This window comes from Embiotoca jacksoni, unplaced genomic scaffold, assembly GCF_022577435.1.
Source record: "Embiotoca jacksoni isolate LCO1_2020_lvr unplaced genomic scaffold, fEmbJac1.0.p SCAF_44, whole genome shotgun sequence".
In the NCBI taxonomy this organism is placed as follows: Eukaryota; Metazoa; Chordata; class Actinopteri; family Embiotocidae; genus Embiotoca; species Embiotoca jacksoni.
Window position 1 is genome coordinate 1,986,545 of NW_027185397.1, and position 23,224 is coordinate 2,009,768.

At 39.6% G+C, this 23,224-nt stretch overlaps 1 protein-coding gene across 1 annotated transcript; it reads left to right on the forward strand.

The window, feature by feature from the left end:
- Positions 1-420: 420 nt before the first annotated feature.
- On the forward strand, positions 421-13,763 carry LOC138210290 (protein FAM163B). Its single transcript, XM_069169354.1, has 3 exons — positions 421-981; positions 10,166-10,281; positions 12,692-13,763. Exons 2-3 carry the CDS (start codon positions 10,189-10,191, stop codon positions 13,133-13,135), a joined length of 537 nt encoding a protein of 178 aa, XP_069025455.1. The 5' UTR covers positions 421-981; positions 10,166-10,188; the 3' UTR covers positions 13,136-13,763.
- Positions 13,764-23,224: the final 9,461 nt, after the last annotated feature.

Consider the following 23,224-nt stretch of genomic DNA (forward strand, 5'->3'; position numbering starts at 1 on the left):
ATGTTACACACACACACACACACACACACACACACACACACACACACACACACGCAATCGATTTATAGTCCAATTTTGATCACAAATCGCACTAGGTACCTGACTGATGACTTTGAAGCGTCAAACTCACAGACTGACTAGTGTCGCCTGGAGAGAAAATAATAATGTCAATATATGTAGTTCATTCCACTTTATATTACATATCTCAACTGATTCTAACGGGGGTAAAAGTAAGATTACTACTTGGAGCTGCCCGGATGCGTACCTCTGGTATTTTTGCAGCGCGCGCTGCTGTGACGCACCGTTACAGCCCGTCGGGTCAGCATCGGAAATGAATGCGCTGCAACACTGACAGGATGAGACCGGATCCGGTGTGCAGAATATACATCCACCAATTAATTATCAGCGGACCCGAGCTTTTCTCCTATCAACTCGTCCTCACACGATCCTCTGGATCAGCTGCTTTTTCAAGGTTTTGTTGGGATTAAAGCCAAGAGAAAACCTGGGGACCGGAAACGAGGAGGGAAAGTATATTCCAAGAATATTTGGAGATTAAGAGTTAAAGACTGCTTTTGTACATACAACCAGTTCTGTAGAGACCTGCACTTTTAGGAAATGGAACATATCCGGGAGAAAGTATGAAAAGACAGTTCCTGCTGACTCCGTTTTCGTCTGTTTTTATTTGTTTTACGCACGTGTTTAACAGCTGTGGAGCGAAACACAGGCTGTGAAATTACACAAGAAATGTGAAGACACATTTGTCTTTTTCCTTCACTGAAAGTGGTACAAATCTCTGCAGCTGGTTCTTATACATCACATGAGCGTGTGGATAAAAAAAAAAAGCTGCTGTTAGTTTTGGTTACACCTCTTCCAGCTGAAGTTCGACCTTCCCAGCCGTCACCTCTGGCCACACACCGGGGCGTCCCGAAGTGGAGCTGCTGCAGGTGACGCCATGAGACGATCCAAATACTAATGTGATGGGTAAGATTACCAGTTTGTATAGATATAAGGAGTGCAGTGTGTGTAACTGTAAAAAGTGGGCTTTTAAAATTCGTAAATGCACTAAAACACCAAGTCCGCAAAATAGAGCCTTCCAAACACTATGATGACTTTATAAAAAAGTTAATTTCAGTTCATTTTAGTGTGTATTTGATTATTCAGTGAAACATATCACTTTCCATTTCCTTAATTTATGCATAATCGCGATTTCAATCTTTCCCTAGAAATGTATTTCACATAAAGAAGGGACAGAATTGAAAGAGTGGTTAATTCCAAAGAATTTACAAAGCGAACTTTATTAATAATTTGTCCATAAAGTCCTTCAAACTGTCACATTTTGACTTGACACCAACAATAAAAATGGTCTAAAACGTTCTCCACATTGTCAGCAATACAACTGTGGTGAGGAGATACTGACTTATTTAAGTCCATCCTATTTATTGTGCTAAAAGTAGCCTGATTAAAATATGGGGAAAATAAATGTGGATATGTTAGTCTTACTTTTCATAATTTTATGGTTCTGACTTAATAAAGCAGTTGTGGTGATCTCATTAATAATTTCATATGCCTTAAAGGGCATTGAGATCACATTGTTTTATTTAGTTTGGGTGAGAGGTGTCAGAATAGCTAAAAAAAAAAAAAAAAAAAAAAAAAAAAAAAAAAAAAAAAAAAAAGAAATTCACCTATATTTGTAGGGCGCAAATGTAGTTAAAAGAAGTTAGAGCATCTTCCATCAATTTCTGACTTTGAATAAACAAAATAATTCTCAGTATCATCAATTAATTGTTAGAGTTGGTATTTTAATTGAATTTGCTGACAGCAAGAAACATCTGGAACATCACCAGATGTATCCTTTGTGTTAATAAGAGAGATTCACATTCAATTTTATTATGCGCCAAAGGACAAAGACGATGCAAGAACCACTGTCATCCCACATTATGTAACCATTATCAGTGAAGGAATAAGAACATTAACATTGGTCTTCAGTGGGCATCCATCAGCAAGTGAATGTTAAAAATGTATCATTTAGTTTAATATTTTACTTCACCTCTCTCCAGTATATTTACTCTCATATTTGTCTTTTACTTATATTACACATTATGTAAAATCTATTATTATAATCACTTGTATTACATATTAGTTTTGCCATAATTATCTGATTGTTTGATGAGAAAATAGAAGCCTGTTCTGTTACAAATCAACTTGTTTCCTATATTGTATAAATTTAGATTTCATTTGTCTTTTGATTATTAAATAGGTCTAGCTGTTATGTAAATACTGTGAAGGTGTGAAAATGCTCAGTCCACAGACCGAGGTACACAGCCTGCACTGAGCCACTGTGATGTTTGAACAAGCGATTTGGACTTCCAAAAGTTTGTTATGTCTTAAACGCACATTCATGCCACATGTCCGACCAACACCCTGGCCCACTGTCCAAACTTTTATGAGGAACACTGAGTGTTCATTAGTGGAACTTGTAAGCAATAAGACCGCAGAAATCCAGTGGTTGGCATGGGCGTTACTCTGAAAAAAGGTCAGCCAATCAGAAGAGAGGGTCATTGATATCAATGTACTTTAAGACACAGTTATTAGTAGAGCACCAGAGAAACTTCAGATGTAAAACTATATGAAGATGATTTTTGGTACTTAAAACCACAAAAAAGTATTTTAATGGATTCAAGACTGCAAAAACATGTAAAATATGGGGTCTTTCATAAATTCACTATTGTCTCTTTTTTTTTTTCATTATATTGCCACAGCCTGATTTGATAAGTCTTGTTTCAAGATACTAAAGCTTGTTTCTTAAAAATGGGTATAAATAATCCTATTTTACCTGCAAGCTTTGATTTATCTGAAGAAAAGTAGACTTATTGTAACATATTAATAGATACAAATTACGTTACATGATGGAGGCCTTATTTTTTACTTCACTACAACATATATCAGATTACTTCTATATTATTTAAATTTCTGCGATATATTTATATCTAAGGAGGAAGATATGTTGTGTTTAGTGGGACTGAAGCTCTCAGTAAGCAGATGGATGGATGGATGGATGGATGGATGGATGGATGGATGGATGGATGGATGGATAGATGGATGGATGGATGGATGGATGGATGGATGGATGGATGGGTAGGGGGATGGATGTATGGATGTGTGGGTGGGTGGATGGATGGATGGATGGATGGATGGATGAATGGATGGATGGATGTTGACCTGTGAGTGTGTGCCTGTTCCATTGATTTGTGTGATGCTGACTGACAGTGTGGGTGTAAATGACTATCTGGCATTCAAAGACACTGCTGTCTAGAGCATGGTCGCTATGGAAACCCAATGCAAAAGCAAGTGATGAGCTGATCCATAAGGTGCTAATGAGAGGGGACAGCTCATTACCGGTTGTCTGAAATCTTCTGAGTGGATTCAAGTTCAAACACATCCTCGACTTTGAGTATGTCATAGAGCTCCAACAGACTTCATCAGCTTCATCAAACCTTGTACCATCAGGTCATTAAAAAATGGTGTTGAGAGTTCCAGTGGATTACTGTGACGAAATAGGACTTCTAATATGAAAATGAGGTGGCATGTAAATGTGTGCTTTTCTTTGACTTTCTTTGAGTTGTGAAAGTAGTTTCATTGATGGAAAGATATGTGGTTACAGAGAGACTTTAGGTTTATTTCGGCTTCCCAGCAGGAATCTTTGACTTCTTCGTTTTTTGACTTTAGATTTCCGCATGTATTGGTTCAGTTGCCTCCATCTTGTACTCCTTTGAACATTCGTAAGTAAAGTTATTTAGTTTGCCTCATCCTTGTGTCCCATGTTGTGCTTTTGGGTCCATAAAACAGCAAACAGTAATTTCAGGAAATTAATCTTTAACAGATAACTTCAGCCTTTTCTGAGTTCTGACTTCAAAACCCAGCAAGGGAGAATGACTGCAGGGGAGACTTTATAGACTCAGTGGCTGTGGCTGATTGGAGACCTGAGAGCAGGTGAGGTGGGTGTGGCAGGCAGGAGAGGAGGGGGACCTCTGGTGGGCAGAGAGAGCAACACAAGGGACAAACCAAAAGATAAACAGTCAGACCAAAACCACGACAGTGCCCTAAGACAACTTATGTTGAGATTTGTGATATGGGTAAATATATAAACAAATCAATTGAACTGACCCTTTGATCGTATGCAGTGGTGGAAGAACTACTCAGATCCTTTACTACATAGAAAAACAGCACTAAAAATCATACTTACGTAACAATACATAAGTATTAGCTGCAAAAACCTAAATTATTAAAGGAAAACTTCTGGTTAAGTTCATCTAATTCATATAACCAAAAGCATTATTATATATAACATCAGTAGATTATCAATAGGCGTATACTGTTGTATCAGTGAGTGAGTGACATGTTACTGTTTTAGCTGCTGGACGTGGGGCTAGTGTGAACTACTTTTAATCCTGTTGTATATCGAGGGATACCAGATAAATGTGACGGGTCGTGGGATGATTACTGGGAGAGGAGAGAATAAAACTCAAAATTGTGAAACAAATGTTTTCAGTTTTTGGACTTTTTCAAATTTTATAAATTTTTGGAGACATAGGATCATTTGAACATGTATTGACATGAAGCCATATGAGAGGTGCAGTTGTAATAATCACTATTGGTGGGGCTGCTAATAAGTTAAAAGAGTTGGGAACCAGTGTTACATTTTACTTGTTATCCAATGTGTCAAATCCTCAATAACTAAAGCTGTCAAATAAATGTAGTGGAGTAAAAAAGTAATGTTAAGAAATTTAACTAGAAGATAGCATCAAGTGAAAACACTTAAGTACAAATAAGATTTAAATATGTTTAAGTACAATACTTACGTAAACACAGTTAGGTATTTTCCATCACTGTTTGGTGGAAATTTACTGGTTATATTTAATGGTAGTTATTTACTCTCTAATTTACAGTTTTGAAAGACAGAAATGCAAATTTCAATTTTGTCTGGAGTCAGCCGAGAGGTGTTTACTGTCTGGTGATGTTTTATCGGGTGAAAATTTTAAAAAGAAAATAGGCTTGGGCTTGAATGTCTCTTTCCAGAACCAAACTTTAGATGGATTCAAGTAGTTTTTGACTTTAGTTTACATAATTGTATCTTGCTGTCAATGACTTTGAGACCTGCATTTGTAGTTTGTTTGGATGATCAGCAATTTGTTTCACATGTAAAACAAATTGTACACGCCGGCGTATACACACCAGGATTCTCCTTGATAGTTTTTAGCCAACGATGGAAAATGTTGAGAGGATCCAAAGGCAGAATCTGCCCTGCGTCAATCCAGAGAGCCTTTTTCTCCCTTTAAGAAGTTCTCAGCTATTTTTGGGAAGTTTGGTGGCGTGACCCCACGATACAACGCACTCCTGCCGACCTTCGTCACGCCCACACAGGATGCAGAGGAAATGAAATGATGATGATGATGATGATGATGATGATGATGATGATGATGATGATGATGATGATGATGACTGTGGCTTCAGTCACATCTCTTCTCACGTGAGTCCTTTGCATCTTGCCTGCTGGCGTTTCACTATTCATCCGTGCACATTTTTTTTAACTCTGCTTTGGTTCATGACTTCATAAAACATGAGGGAAAGCTGAATATGAGTGATTCATAATTTAAATTCACACTATTAATGTAACATCAGGGATGAGTGAGTTCAGTCTTGAGGAGGATATGTGAGTGAAGGTTACAGCAATACAGACTTGATACATTTCCATCAGTTGTCACATGAAAGGGTTGAGGAACATTTCAGTGTCTTTTCAATGGATTAATTGTTCTCTCCATTTGTTAATACACACTTAATTCTGGATTGGTACCAGATTTATTGCATTAAACATGAAGGAAAAGTGAATAACAAAATGCATAATGTGTTTCTCGCTTATGTAATTTGAAGGAAATTATTAACAGACTACTTGTCTTCACTCATGCAGGAAGAGACAAATACCTTGTCTGGATGCTAAAGTGATTATTTTCAAAACTAAATATTTATATATTACTTTCATTGACTCTCCTATCACTTTTTAAAATTCAATGGTCACAGTTTTTTTGCTCGAGCTGATTCAGTATTGGTGATGATGTAGAACAGATATTTTTATTTATTTAATAATTTACACAAAAACAAGCATCATAAACTGTCCTGAAGGCTGCCGCTGTGCAGGTCGGTGGGTGCTTCGGTGTTACTGGAGGTTTGCACTCTGTTGATGGTCTTATTGTTTGTCAAATTGCTTTGGGAGCACTCAGCTGAGTGCTTGAAAGCAAAAGATGCAAAACATTTAATAAAATTCAGTGACTGCAACTTGTGAAATTCTAATCATTGACGAAAGGCTTGTTTAGATTTCCATCTTTTAAAAAATTGTCTGTGAAGCTGGAGGCTGTTAATAAGATGAATCCTATCGACTCAATTTGAATTGACCCCATAAACATTATACCAATTCTGTGAGAATGAATGCAACTTACACATTCTATGGATATTATGAGTACTTGATAATAAGCATCCACAAATCCCATTTAACACTCATTACAAACTTCAGATCGTACCTCATAATTATAAGGTTTTCTTTATTGTCACAAGTAATCCACTGTTTATTGTGATTATTCACTTGCTCTGGAATTTTCTATATATACTGTATACTCGGCTAAAAGCTCATATTGTTGAGATTGCATACCAGAGAAGGGTCTCAAACGCAGGACTTGGGCTAATCAAGTTGGCACTACATGTGCATTTCCTCTGTAAGAGTTGGTATTGGGAGGAGATTGGAGGCTGACAAGCGAGAGCCCCTGAGAGACAGGGGGCCGAGATTGGGCTGGCATGGGCTGAGCTGAGTGGAGCTTGGTGAAAGATGAAGCGTGAAGTCGTGAGCAGGTAGACTGATGAGCCGGGGAAAACAAGAAGTAAATATTTGCAACGGGAGAACAATCTTGGACTAAATAATCTACTGTAAATGGCCGAGAATATACGCAAAACCAGGGTGAAAATATTGAAGATTGATGAGCAGATGGACTGAAGGTATGCAGATAATCAACCGCTCATCAGCAGCCAGGAGAGGTGGAGAAGCCACAACCTTTCTGCTGCACATACACCAGAACAAAAAGGAGAGACAGACAGGGGAAGCACCGGGAACACATGGAGGGGGAAACATGGGGTATGTGTGGAGGGAGGTTCTGGCCGTTACACATGTCTGAGACATAAGTTGCCATTTGTGAGAGAAATGTGGTGAAATGAGGTCATCAGTCCAAAATGGTGGCCCTACAGCTCAATGTAGGACACGTCAACAGATGGCTGATTTGGGTGCTTCAGTGAGCAAAGGCAACCTGCAAGTAAAATGAAACTGTCAAAAAAGTTTGACCAAGATGTTACAGTGTGACCCGGCCATCCAGTCAAAATACAACAGGAAAAAACTGGCCAACACACCTCATCGTGTGTGCCATCGAAAAAAAATTGTGAAGAGAAAACAACACCCTGTGACACACTCTGACGTGCTTTTAATATGCTGTGGCTTTAAATATGTTATGGCTTTGTCCGACTTAGATTGAGACCAAAATTTAATCAGACCTATCTTGCACTGTGTGACGCGCACTAAACTGACACAAATTTTGTTGTCGTGCAGTCACGCTCGCCTTTAAATGTGTAGTGACTGCTCAACGAGCCAGATGTAAACAGAAGAAGTACGAATGACCAAGAGAGCCCAGAGATTCTATTTACTATGTTGAGAACTTTTATGCAAAAGTGTTTGTTTTTTTGCATCTATATTCTGTTGGTCTTGCAGGGCTTGATTGGAAATGTTGGTTCTGAACATGCTGGATACCGTCCTAATGAAATATGTAAAGGAAAACAGCATCTGTCATTTGCTTAAATGACTAAAGAGACTTAAAACCCTGTTTTTGTCTGGCACAGGTTAATCACAACCACTGATTGTTACGTTTAAAAAATAATTTGATTTACAATGGCATAATTAACCTCAGTACCACTCTTAATGGCAAATTAATCAATATCACTTTCAGTGAATAAATCTACCAATAATACAATTTGGCGCGGCTGTGGTTGGTCTGATACTGGGACGCACTTTCTGGGGGCGGAGCATCCATATCCAACAAGCTGGTCGATGGAGATGCTTAGTAGCGGTCTACGGTGCTGAGGTCAGTGACCAAGCCACCACAGGATGTTTGGTTCCTGTCACCAGAGTAGTGGGCTGGCGGTCCGTGCCTGTTCCAGGCTCTGACCTGGCGTCGGGCGACACTCGAGCAAACAGGTCGGCCACAGTACTTACCTGGGCAAACTGATCCCTTCTTCCCCAATGTGTGACCTATGTTGGGCCTCTCGGGCTTGTTCACGTAGGATTTTATACTCTCTGTGGGCCAGGGAGAGCTGGTCCTGAGTATCTTTGATTTCCTGTTGTAGGAAGGTTGTAGGTGGGTCTGATCCATGATGTGGCATTCATCCAGGAGCTTGATTAACTACTCCACATGTTCTGCAGGTTGCAGCTAGGCTTGGCGATGGTGTGACAGAGTTAACTGTCCGAGCAGAGTCGGAACAGTATGCTTCTCCCCCGCTGGGTTGCTAATGCGGGCAACCAATTTAAGTATCTTGTCGTCACAGGCACTAACTGCATAGCTGTTGAGATTATCGAGGTCACTGACTGGGAGCTTGATGAGATTAGCGACCACTGTCTGTGGGTTTCCAAGCTGTTATGGCACATGCAGTTCTGCCTTTCTCGTAAGTCCCGTAATGTCTCGTCTGTAAGGTCAATGTTAGCCTTGTTGTGAAGAACACAACACACCACAAAGAATGCACTGACTCTCTGGGGGCTGCATTGTAATGTATGATTCGATCGTTCCAAACACAATTTTCAAATGAATGTTCTATCACTGACCTGGCACCACTGAAAACACTGGTAAAAATATGTTGTGGGCATAATGTATGGGATAATCAGCCCCGTTTTTTAAATGGATAGCCATCGCCACCTATTCAAGGGATGCATCCCTCCTTGAATGACTATAGAAATGACAGAACTGGCTAAGGTGAAGGAATCATGTCCAGACCCAGGGTAGTTGGCATACACGTGTCACAAATCACCTGAATATTAATGGAGTGGACTCTTTTTTAGTGACGGACTAAACTGGAAGTAACTGCACGAATTGCAGAGCTGACAGCGGACTGGCTTACCCAAGCAACTGAGCTCGGCTTGTGTTGAAAAGACCCGGTGGTGAGGAAGGTCAGTGCCGCTGACACTTTTACCGCTACCTGGTGGGTTGGCCTCAATATCTGGGGCCACAAGTCTACAAATCCTGCCCAGAGTGTCTCTGGACAGGTGCCTCTTGTACCTGAAACATAGGTAATGAAGCAAATGATATTCCCTATGGAGCACTCATATATTCAAGCCAGCTAAGTCCTCGCTTACCACTATGCTAACTTCAATAGGGATAAAATATTTCAGTCTTACTTTTTGGCATTCCAAATGTTATCAGAATGAATGGATGAAACTCAGATTGAGAAATGAGTCCGTTCGTGTAGATTAGGACGCTTTTTATTTCATGTATCCACTGTTTTATAGTCACATCAGTAGTAAAAAGGGATTTTTAAACTCTTGCTGCATGGCTGGAGTTTAAACATTTTGAAGGTGTAGTGTAAATGTGTACAATTTTCAGAGTAACATCATTTTGTCTTTCAACCCCCCACGCCCCTCTTTCTAATTTTCTCTTTTATTTCTTCATCTCGAATTTTATTTGTTTTTTTTTTGGTCATCTCTTCAAATCCTTGGTTCCCTCTTGTTATTTTTCATCACTTTTTTTTACTCTACTCTTTGTAATACACTCTTTCCTTCCTACCACAATTTTCCTCATTACTTCTTTGTCCCCGTTTCCATTGTCTTGCCTATTTCCGTCTTCATTCCCGCTTCCGCCCTCCTTCTTCCCCTTCCTCACATTATACTCTCTCCACATATTGCTCCTTCCTCCATTTCTCTCCTTACTGACTGTGATTCTGTTTGTCCTCTTTCTCATTCTTTATCATCTCCTTCTCATCCTCGTCTTCTCTCTTCTCCCTGTTTCACCTTTCATCTCTTCTCATTTACTCCCTCCTTTGTTTCCTCCCCTTACTCTCCTCCTTTCTGTCTTCCTCCTCCTCCTTACAGGTTGTTGATGGAGAGGATTTCGAATGTCAGCCGGGACAGTGGTCATCGCAGGAGGAATTTTGGCTACAGTCATCTTATTGACCATCGTCGCTGTACTGTGTTTATGTAGGTTGCAGGTATGACTGCTTAACTGTTCACCATACATCTAATGTTTAACAGAAAAAGTACCATAACTGATACTCATTCACAAATTAAATCAATGAAGATTTTTGGATTTTTTTTTTTTTTTCATTCAATGGGATGCTCATAGTCATCCTTTCCAAAATCTTCACTACATCCCCAAATTTTTCTCAGCAGAGTTACTTAATACTTGTATCAATTTGCAGAGCAACAAACCCTAATGCTTTATCGTACAGCATAATTAATCAATACTGAATGATGTGTTTCTTGTCGTCTTATTTTTGCAATGTGAAAACTGCAGACACAAATCATTTTATGTTTGTGAGGGAATTTTCCTAAATCATCAGGTTTCTCTAGATAAAGATAGGACCCACCAGATGAAGGGGAAAATACTCCAAATGACTGGGCTATTATGACTCCTCACATTGATGGTCTCTTTGACTCCAAGTTCAAACCGGCTTTTCTCCCAGGTGGCTAAAAGAGTGGCCACTGACTGTAGATGGGTGCAGACTGTTGTGTCCTGGCCCTTCTGTCTTGTGCAATTCGCTTTGCCAGCGGCTGTTTGGCTTCCCCAATGTACAATTCAGGAGAATCGTCCTGGCACTTAACAGCGCACACTATGTTGCTCTGTTGGTGCCGAGGGACCTGATCCTTTGGGTGGACCAATTTCTGGCACAGCGTGTTTTGGGGTTTAAAAGCCACAGAAACAGTGTATTTTGGAAAATATACATCTCAACTGTTTTGACACTCTTGCCACATACGAAATAATCACTGGTTTATGGTTCAATCGACCGAGACTCTGTTTAGGTGTCTTACCGGCTTTGACAAATACCCAGTCCAGATACTGCTGATGGCACCGTCCAGGGATAATGATGGATACTCACTACGTCTTTAAAGAGATAGTTCGTCCATCTTGTTCCAAGGTCACTGTGACCTTAGTCTCTCTCATCCATCCATCTCCTTCTCATGAATGCAATATCTCCTTGAGGGAATTTCTTCAAACTTAGTTGGTAAAAACAAAGAACTGATAAGATTTTGGTGGCCAAAGTTCATGGTCACTCTCACTTTACAGGCTTGTGAACACGATATTATAGCAACACCTGAAGGAATTTCTTCAAATGTGTCAAAAATATTTGCTATGCCTCAGCACTAAACTGGTGGTCGAAGGTCAAGGTCACTGTGTCCTCACGTCTCGTTCTTGTGAATGCGATATCCCAGGAACGCCTTCAGCAAATCTCTTCAAATGTGGAACAAACAGTGACTTGAACTTAAGGAAAAACTGGTTTGATTTGGGGGATCAAAGGTCAAGGTCACCGTCACCTTACACGGACCCATGCTAATGAGCAGGATGTTTGGGAAATGCTTTGATGAAATGTCTTCAAATTTGGCACAAATGTTCACTTGGCCTCATTGATGAAGTAATTAGGTATTGGTGGTCAAAGGTCAGAGGTCATGGTCACTGTGACCTCACTTTCCCATTCTTGTCAATGCGATATCTCTGGAACATCTTGAGTGACCTTCTTCAAATTCAGCACAAGCATTCACTTGGACTTAAGGATGAAATTAATGGATTTTGGTGGTCAAAGGTCAAAGGTCAAGCGAAATATGACCTCACGTCTATCCTATACATCAGTCCCATCCATGTGAATGTGATATCTCAAGAATGCCTGAAAGAAATGTCTTAGAATTTGGCCCAAAAATGTACTTGAACTCAAGGATGAACTGATTCGAATTTAGTGGACAAAAGCAACTGTGGCCTCACAAGACAAGTTTGTGGCAATAACTCAGTAATTTATATGTTGATTATGACAGCGACCCACAAATCAACAGTGGATTATCCTCAGACAAATTTTTTGGTTGGAGTGAATCTTGTCTCAAGACCTTTCTCTGTCAAGTTTCCTTTGCCCCACTGGCCAGTAACTCCTCTTATAGCTCTCTTGGGTTCCACAAGCTGCAAGGAGGCCCCTGCTACCCAGACCAAAGCCACCTCTTTACCCACACGTTGTCCCCACAATTGTTTCATCGACCTGCTCACAGGCTGTCTTTCCCTAAAAGTTGACTTTACTCTCTCTCAACACTGGAGAGATCTGCCATTCAAAAGAACATTGATACTATACATTTTTGACTCAGTCTTTTACCCAGTCCTATTGTACCTTAGCCTGATTTTTTTGATTGTTTTGCATCATCCTTGAGATCTACTGCCTCATTATTTCGTACTCTTTACAAACTCCAAGTAAAGAGCCGGAACTGTTTATCGGTGTCCTGGGTCATGCATTTGGGTCCCGCCTGTACTGCACCAGCATTACACCTGGTCTTTGCACTGTTGGCAGTGTTAACTTTACCAAAAAGCATTCTACACTTTGATTCTGACCTGTAGTTCTTCCCTCTTGTTTTTGACTGCTCCAGTATTACTGTTGTAAGAGGGAGGAGTCTGAGAAGGGGGAAGAGGAGGAACCAGAGCTCGCCACCATGTCGCCGTCCCGCCCCCTGGCTCTGTCCGCTCCTCCTACACCTCCAACGCCAGAGCACTACAGCAGTGAGCCTGAGACCTATCCTCCCACCTTCATCACTGAGGCCAACGGGCCGGCTAGTTACTCCCCAACCCCTCCGCCACGCAGGTGCCAGCGCTCGCATGCCTTCTGCCCATCCTGCGCCCGCTGCTCACTGCCCTTCTACCTACAGCACCCAGAGAGGCTGTGTAACGGCGGTCGCAGGATTAGCTACAGGACTGTGCAGCAGCAGGACCTGGAACTGCCCATGGACCTTGCCAGCTTCTACCAGAAGCTCAACCTCATCCGCTCCGTCACCATGAGGGAGGTGGTCACCCACAGCGTCAGCACAGACGTGTAGGAGCAGGCAAGATGAAAGCAGCACTGTTGATTTTAACAAGCTACAGAGTTGGTAGTGTTTGCAAACACTAACTTGTCTGTTCTAAACATTGTGCTGTGGTTGCAGTATTAATACTGTGCTGTAGTGATTAATGGCTTTTACAGTAGATGACACCTCTGGGCAGCCATGTTGGAGGTCTACAGTTTTAAAGCTACTGCAAACAGCGGGATGCCCCTCTGATCATAAAATGTGTTTCTGGAAGACTTGAACTGACTAATTTTGGTCAATTTTGACTGAACACTAATAATTTGTGACCTTTACGTCTGAGTTTGTGTTTGCTGATTAGTTAGTTCGGTAGCTTATCAATATGTGTGCATCAAAGTATATACAAGACAATTTACAATTTTTGTTTTTGTCAGACAATTTACACAGATTTTGTGTGTTTGAATGAACCACATAGACGTCCAGTGCAAATAGGATGGTTTGTAAATGTGGCTGATAATAGTTTGTTCAGGCCAATAAGTCTGTTTTTATTTTTAAATAAATCCCATGTGCAGACCAAAACTAACAAGTACTTTGTGTGTACCACAGCCTGTTATTCCTCTGTGCCATAGAGCTCCACTGTTGTCTATAAAATATTATAAACACATCACTGTTGCACTGGATGACATGTTCCTTCATTTGCATGGACACACACCATAGTTTGTTTTCTATGCAGCCTCACATTCACCCTCCTGGTTCCACAAATACTCACTAGAGCACCAAATGTTGAGCTGAAAATGGTCCATAACAAATGCACAATTTCCTCCTGTGTAACATTTGTTAAGATCGGCAGAGAGAAATAATTGAGCCTTATAAAAAAAAAAAAAAAAAAAAAGAACTGTGAGGTATTTCTGAGTTGTTTTTAACCTCTTCAACATACTCAATTTAATGAATAAATAGGATCTACCAGAAAAAAAAACATCCTAAAGTTTCTCGGGAAAGATTCAGAAACAGCAGCGGGTCTTGGAAGTCATTAAAAATAGAAAAGTGACCGTGTCATTGTTGTTGTTACATGACACCATGGGGCTATGAACAAAATGCCTCAAGTTCGATGAATATATCACAAAACATGACAAGTCAACATGAAGTTTCCCTCCTAAAGGGACATTTGAGCCTCCAAATGGTCACAAAGCCATTTTGTTTCTGTTACATTTGTTTTTCTATCGAGCATTTTTTTTTGTGACAATTTGGTAAACAAAATATCCATCCATATTTTGTAAGTTCTTGTCTACAGCTTCACATTGATATTGTTTCTGTAAACACATTGTTGGTTTTGGTCTTTTCATGAGATATGTTGATCAAAGAAAATTTTAAATAACAACAGCCTTATTCTTCAAGGAGTAAAGCTCAGTCAGGAGCTTTCATTTGGAGACCATTGTATGAGAGTGCTGTCATTGACTCAGACTGTCAATAATGTATTCTGCTGACACAAAAACCTCTTTCAGGTACTGTTTCCCAGAGCACTACTCTGTTCCCGTACTAAGGATACAGTTTATGTACTGTATATGGGTCCTGTGACAGAATACTTTTCACACCACTTCACTGTGGTTATTTTTGCAGTGGAAAACTATACCAGTGGATGTTCACACTGGCAACTGCAGTGTCCAGTAGCTTTCACATTTGTCCTTCATTTCTTTAATTGTGAAATTCATTCTCTGAACATGTCATATATGGTACAACCCTGTCTCCCAAAAAGTTGGGGTGCTGTGTAAAATGTAAATAAAAACAGAATGCAAGGATTTGCAAATCATGTAAACCCATATTTAATTAAAAGATAGACCAAAGACAACATATCAAATGTTGAAAAAGAGGAATTTTATTGTTCTATGAAAAGCATGTGCTTATTTTGAATTGGGAACTGAGGAAATCACTCTCTGGAGTTTTGGAAGGGAAATGTTTTCCAATTCTTGCCCGATTTAGGATTTCAGCTGCTCGACAGTTCGGGGTCTACTTTGTCATATTTTTCATGTCATGATGTGCGATAATTGTTTGAATTATTACCCGGACACTTCTACTATGGAGCCATGCAGTTGAAGTATGTAGAAATTATGGTTTGCCATAGTTTTGGTGAAATAAGGAGCACCCTCCCTGAAATAGAGGTTTTCTGGATGAAACACAGAGTGATGATCACCTCAACATCTTCACTGCAGAGAGACTCTGTCTCTCTAGAATTCTCTGTTTACATCCAATAATGGTATTGGTCTGTTGCCAACCCAATTAACCTAATTAATTGTGAGATGATCCACAAGGTGTCTTTTTTTTAAGTTTACACAACTTTTCCAGTCTTTGTTGCCCCCGTACCAACTTTTTTTGAGACATGTTGCTGGCATCAAATTCAAAATAAGCACATATTTTTTCATAAAGCAGTGAAATTTCTCGGCTTTAACATTTGATACGTTATCTTTGATCTATCTTTTAAGTAAATATGGGTTGAGGATTTGCATATCATTGCATTCTGTTTTATTTTACACAGCGTCCCAACTTTTTTGGAATGGGGTTGTATGTTTCAATACTACAGCTTGTTATCTGTCCAGGCTGAAGCTCCTATGCATTCACAATCCAGGTGTTTTCACCTGATTACACTTCTTTTTATGTAAGTAGGTCCAGATTTATGCTGCGTTCAAATGGAACTCGTGAGCTTGTGGTTCCAACATGGGAAGTCATGTGCACCGTATGCTTGTCGTTCAAGTGATTAAAGTCATGAAAACCGATTGGCAGCAGCAACATTAGCGGCAACTAGAAGCCACAATCTAGCAAGCTAACGGGGATAACATGAAGCAGGAAATGTAAAGGCACAGAAAGAAGAGATGAGATCACCATTTTCCTCAGACCTAGGCTATCTTCCAACTTATTAAGACAAACTCTACCTGACTAAAATTACAATATATTATCTCCACATCTAACGAGAAAATTAATTTCCATGGCCTCTGCTATTCAGGTCAACGTCAGCAAACACATCACAACTCGTAAACTCGAGGCTTATGGAAAATTCAGAGTTCTGACGTCATGAGTACCACAAGAGGGGTCTGTTCACATGTTGACTTTACATGGCAAATACGACCCCATTTTAACACAGGATAAGTCCAGGTCTAATTAGCAAAATTAACTAAAAACATCTGTGTAGGTGTGCAGAGGCCTTTGGGATAATACAAAAAAAAACAAAAAAACTATTGACTGTATATAAAGATGAACAATCATCACATCCTCCTTATATACAAAAGTGAAACCAAAATATGGCAACAACAGGCCTTGCCGTCTTGCGGTCTTGACATCCGGTCAGGCCTCTGAACTTCAGCAACTACATTTCAGCTGTTTCGCCCCCATAGATTGGTTGTGGTCTCGGAGGTGGGACCTCGATACCACTTCTCCAATCCCTGCAAATGACGTCACGAGTGCGAGATCGCAGCACCTATTTCGGAAATATTTTGGCTTCACTTCTATGGAGCTGTGAAGTCGCTTTAAATTTGTTAGTTCAAGTTATTAGTTTGCCACCATTAAAACGTAATTATTATTCAGAAAATCACAATAATCACAACCAATATCAAAATAATTCATATTTGATATAGTTTACAGTACATTTCCATATCAGACACTAATTATTACATTTAAAAATGAAATATTTAACATTTAGCATTCAGAAAATTAACTAAAATTATTCACAGAATGTGAAGAAATAGTAGTCTTGACATCATGTCAAAGACAACTATATTGTGTTGCACAGATGTCTACTGAAGTTTGCTTGCTAAATAGCTAAGTGAGTTACTGTAGTGTCCAGCCTGCCCTCAGTCCAACATGAGAGGAAGTGGCGGGGTTCTTTTCCAGCGTTGGAGACAGCTCTTTGCAAGTAAATCAATGAAGTTCTTACCAACCTTGCCGGCCTCTTTATCACCCCTCTCCATGCGTCTGTCATTCAGGGTGCACATGAGAGCATGGCGTGGGCGGTTCAGTCCCAGCTAATAAGTCCAGGGCTGAGTTTCTTTCTGTATAACATTACTAACTGCAATTAAGTTTATTTTGCCGTTTGTTGATATGCAGTTCGACTCTGGGTTTGTGACTTACTCAATTAGCTCATCATCTAGCAAACTTGGACAATTTTATGAAGCAAGCAAACCAGCCATACTGACCATGTTTGGACAATTTAAATCAGATCTTTAGTACAGCTCATGACAACACAATGTGTAGTGAACAACATTACAATACATGGTTTCGCAAAGGCTGTTTTCTTGTTACTGTGGTTTACCTAAAAATAGAGATAAGCAAGCAATTATGTAAATTATAGACGTAGCAAATTTGACATTTTGGATGTTGATCAACTACTGAGTCCATACAATCTAACTTTTCCATGATTAATTATAAAGAAAAAGATAACTCACAGCAGGGCAAAAATACAAAGCAATAGACCAAATGGAGCGGGCTGAAGGCAGACTGCCTGGAAACTACAGTGACTCACTATTGCCTCTAAACGTAATAAGTGGTATTACAATATGCATAGTTTTATGCATATTGCACCTTTACAAAATTAACTGTAATTATTTATTTTCTAACGTTAAATTCCAATAGAAGATGAATCAGTTTACATCAGGATTTATTTATATTAAACGAGATTTCGCATAAATGCTAAAATGCCCTCTTTTAGAGACACCACTGAGAGTTTCACTTGTGTAAATTTGTCAGCACGGAGTTTTTTGTGTGTTTTTTTTAAGATTATAATTCAGACAGTAGAGACCTGGTGTTAATATGTCAGTATGTGTTGAACTTTGTTCACGGAGCGCTGCAGTGCAGAAAACTAACTGCATTTTTAAGGGCTCTTCTGAAGCATTCAATGATCCAATGACTGTGAAATCTGAAAGACATGTTTTCCTGCAGTAGATAGATGTTGTACTGTGTGCCAGACTTTATGTAATATTTTAGGAGTTTTGCTGTAGCATGAGATATCAAGCATTTATGAAAAAACAACAACACATTTGCAAAATAAGTGATTCAGTGGCACATTTTGTTATTTCCTGATGTCGATGACAGTTGGTATATTTGGAATAGTTGGTAACTTCACATTAGAGTAGAGAAAGCAGCTCGACTCCTGTGACTAGTTTTCTTTTTGTCAGAAAAAAAAAACATACAGTAGAAGTGGACTAAAACTTTTTATTTAGAGCAACACTGTAACTTAAAGAGAACATGTATGATAAAATAGTATGCTGCTAAAAGAAAAAGGACCTAAGCTCGGTTTCTTCTCATCGGCCCGCTCAGAAAATAAGTGTTTGTCCCTCTGTGTTCAATGAAAGTGTTCAACCTGGGGTACGAAGACATTGTGATGATCTGACAATGATCATGAGTATATTAGAGGAATAAACAAGTGCACAACCTGCAATGCTACAGTCTAAAACACATTTCTAAAAGAAGGAACAACGTTACCGCAGCAGTTCGCGTTCATTCATTTTAACACAATTATTAAGGAAAGGCAGTTTTCAAGCTTTTCAAATAAACAAATACATATTCTCCATATGTAAATCATCTCAAAATTTTAGACTGGGGCATATCAGCATTCTCACTACCCCTTTTCCTAGCTAACCTGCAAATTTAGCATACCTTTATGTCATTCCTACACTGATCAACAGGTGAGTTAGACACAGTAACTGTGTTCAGTGCTGGCCAAAAATTCATCGCCAAAATTGTATCCTACTGACACTTTTACACTAAAATATCAACGTGTTCAAACTCCAGACTTCCAGACATATGGAAGAATTACAACCTTAGAATAGTTCAAAACTCACTTGAGTTGTGTCTGATTATTTCTAAAAGTAATAATTATGACAAACCTGTATACTCAACTTAACTTGACACAGCTGTCACCAGCTCTCATAGGCTGCGGTCATACTGCCAGCCCAAATCCTATTAATGTCATATCCAGATTGTGTCAGGGTCGTTTTTGAAAGTCAGACCAGCCAAAAAAAAACACATGAAATGCGAGTTTTGCAACCCAGATCCAAACCACATTTTGAGGTGGTTTGAAATGCAATTCCAGTTGGATATCTACAGATGCGTCTCAGTCCGGCCGCTCTGTTGGCTCAGATCGGATTTCTTGCATCACGTCAGTTTCAGAGTGATAGAGTGAGCAGAATCTATGCAGAGCGCAATCAGAAAAAGTTGTACACGTCGTTACCACAGCCACCCATGCAGTTAGGTTGGTGATGTCTGGACCAGTCTGGAAACACCAAATCCAATCTGTTCACTGCCGACAGTCTGTCCTAAAGATCTGATTTGATTTGCAGTCTGAACGTAGCCATATATACCTGCTACCATGGACGTACACATGAGAACTGGACTTGAATATGGCACCTGATTACATGAATGGGAATTGTTCACCTGGTGTATGAGCCAAAAATGTTTCCGAGCTTCTAGGGTTTGTCATATTTCCATTTGCCCCAAAAACTTGTGATGTTATGATGATGTCAAGAAAATGAAAGTAGCTTTTACTGAAAGTAACACCCGGGATTAATACAACATACGACCCAAGCCTCAAGGAACAGCATTGGGCTGTGCAGTATTTCCTGTGTATTGGCCGAACTGTAATAACTTCTATCTTCATCACATGATGCACAGTGCCCCAAAACTATTTTTTTCTCTTATACAATCATTGGAACGGGTATGACGGTAAAACAGTTTAAAAACTGTTAAATTACTTTTTAATTATCAGAGTGTGATCCATTTGTAAAGCCAAGAAAAGTCGTATGATACTTTTATTGAATGCTGTTTGAAGGAGCCATCAGGAAGTGAGTTGGCGGGAATTTAGGTCGCACATTGGCTTTCATTGAATTGCCAATTTGGTTAGAAAGGTCCTTAACTGAGTGAAATGACGCAGCAGTATTGAAGTGGAAGCCGTGTTAAGACCTTGTTGAATTCTCTAAATGCCAAAGAAAGGTACTTTCAGTGTTTCCTTTCTTTTGTCCTTTTAACCTGTTGTCACGGCAACACGAGTAATACACATACCTATCCACTAGGAAAATAAAACCGTATGGAAATCCCCATGGTGAGGGTTCGGAAAAGCCAACCATGGTGAGGGAAAAACCACACAGTTAGGGTTGGGAATAGAACGAAATTGATAAGCGCTGAGCAAAACTTCCAAAAAGCACTTTGTCATCTCCCAGATTCAAACCCGGTCGCCTTGGGTCAAAGGCTGTGATTTTACACCATCATATAATGATACAAGTTGGAATTGATGATGTTGATAAATATGATTGGACAGGAGGGTGATTGTAAGCAACCGTTCTTAATGTGACAACCATTTTGTTTTACCTGCAGGGTTTGTAGCATTTTTTCCTTTTTAATTTTAATTCAATAGTTATGCCTTTATGATATATATGTTACATATATATTGACAGACCTTTCACTTCAATGAAACTGTTTCACAAATACCAGCAAGGTTGCCTACTCTCACACCTGTTTCAGGATCTGTCTCTCACTCTCCTGCAGCACATGACATAATAGCGGTAAATTTATCAATTACTTATAAGTTTTAAAACTGGGCTGTATGTCGACATTTTAAGGTATTTTGACAAATTTTCAAACAAGATATAGGACTGAAATAACTCCTTTATATCGACCTAGTTTGATGTTGTGTTACTTAATCTGTTTCTTTGAGCATGCTCAATGGGCTCAGAATTGTGAGCACATCCATGTACCTCATAAAAGAAGCTTGAAAAAAATGTGTTTGCATGTGCACCACTAACCACCTTTAATTCAAATGAATCCTGTAATCCAGTATCCAGTTCTGCTTCATACATCCCTAACAGCTGCCTGCACATCCAAGAATGTTGAATTTGCAGACTGCTCGGGAGCCTCGGGGTTCGTCAGATGTAGGAGTCACAGTAGACTCAGTGCTTGTTTGCCTGAAGCTTATTAGCCTGTAGCCTGTATCAAATACTGATGCAGAATATCTTTCTTTCTGAATAATATATATGTCAGGAGGTTACTATGTCAGAGAGAAAGATATTCTGCATCAGTATTTGATACAGTAAAATATTTTGCTGAGTCTGATCAGCTCTGCCTGGTCATAAAGTTCGAAAAAAAATTAGTCGAATTCTGACTGAATTTTGTGCTGGAAAGTCACCTTGTTTCTACTTTCACTCACCTCTATAATCTCAAAACCCTGAGCTCAATTACAGCGGAGATCGAGACAAATCTATACAAGGATATGAAACAGATCATCATAAGCAAAGTACTGCCCACACAGTTGCCTGTTAAATGTTTTGGGTTGTAGACAGTGCAGATTGGGGAAGGTTGGGTTCTTGATTGCATACAGAGGAATAACATCCTGGCAGTCTTAATTTTGGGGACAGAATCTCTGCAAGAGAAAATATGTCCTGTCAATCAATAAGGCCCTCAGACATGATTTCATTCAAGGCATTTTGGAAGATGACGCTGCAGGTTGTGAACTTGAATGAGTACAGAACCACTTTTGTTATTCAGTGAGTGTTTCCTTACATTAAATCTTCAGTCTGTTTTTCATTTTACAGAAGACTAAAACTGTTGAATTTGTTTATTCTCCTTCTCCTTCTTCTTTAAGTGTTGATGTGTTTCTATTATCCTGTAATGCAGTCGCTGAAGTATGATGCTCTCACACTGACCAACAGGGGGTGTCAGCTGTCGCTACTGTTGAACCTCAACCTTCTGCAGATGCTCTGTGTGTGTGAAAGTTATTTACAGTGTAAATAAAATGATACAAAACAGTTTGGTAGCTGTGTAATGTGTTCTGGGAAAAATCAGACGAGATCAGACGAGATCAGACGAGTCTACTGGTGTCCATCAAAATTAGGTCACTGAGCAGAAGGGAGGTCACTGAGGGACTATGATGCTCAACTACAATGATCACAACATTTCCAGCACCACTTTCAACCTTTTCAAGGGCTCATAGCAGAAAAAAACAGATATCGATGTGAACAACCATGAGGTCATAATTCTAGTTTCAAATGTGGTTCATTTCCTTTATTTCCTATTTTTTCCTCTTCTTTTTTCTTCCTATTACTTCTTTACTGTACAGTGTTTGTAACTGAGCTATTATTGTTTTTGGTAATGACTCCCTTGACAAAGGAAACCATATCGGTTAGATAAAGAAAAAAAAAGATCCCCTCTTTAACTAATGATTTTCTCTTGAAACTGTTCTAATGACTCTGAAAAAAAAGATAGTTTAGATTGTGAGTGTTACACCATTGTTTTTAATTCAGTCAGGGCACTCCGTCAGGTTCAACCATTTATTAAATAAAGACGTAAATTTTGTGACTCTGCACAAGTGACGCTCTAGAAAAATCTGAAGAAGCATGACATTGACTTTTCCTGAGAGCACAACCACCCCGGCAGAGCTTGAGATTCACAAGATTTGGATAAATAGACACAATATAAACAGAAACAACTTTTGTCAATGAGGGAGGAGGCTGTGGGGGTGGGGGAGATTTGCAACGGTTCTGTAGTGGATCGGGAATGATGTGGGGAATGAATGAACGGTGGCACTGTTTTAAAGTGCACTAACTAGGAGGGACAGACGAGAAAGGATTGGACGGGAAACGGGCTCGTGACAGACTCCATGCCTGCCTGAAATAAAATAATAGATACTGCACGAAAGTGACAAGTCTCGGCTTTAATTCGAAAAGGTTTGTGTCGCTATTTGAACACTTTCAACACATGGTGGCCAAATTACAAGGGTTCACTATCAGTAACTGGACATTTAAATCAGATGTGTGTTCAGATTCAGCCAAATGTATCAAAACTGACTGGACAACATCTTAGTATTCAATCGGACATCAATCCCAAACAAACGGCCAAATCAACCAAAGAGCTTTTCAGAATGAAGAACTGGAATTTCCTCAACTGGCCACATCAATGACCTGAACAAAGCATGCTCTGATGTCTGCGCGTCCAAGGCTTCGGGCAGTTTGTGGCTACAATATGTTAACTAATGAGGATTTTGTTTGGCTTCATGTGTATCTGTACAATTACTTCTGAACCCATAAACTTTGGCAGCAATGTGAGACGGTGTCTATCTCCCACGGTTCTTTCTATATTTATGTAAAGCCACTC

Coding starts and splice junctions, on each gene's coding strand:
- LOC138210290 (XM_069169354.1), top strand. CDS start 10,189: ATGTCAGCCGGGACAGTGGTCATCGCAGGAGGAATTTTGGCTACAGTC. Junction 10,282..12,691: donor TGTGTTTATGTAGGTTGCAG/GTATGACTGCTT, acceptor TGACTGCTCCAG/TATTACTGTTGTAAGAGGGA.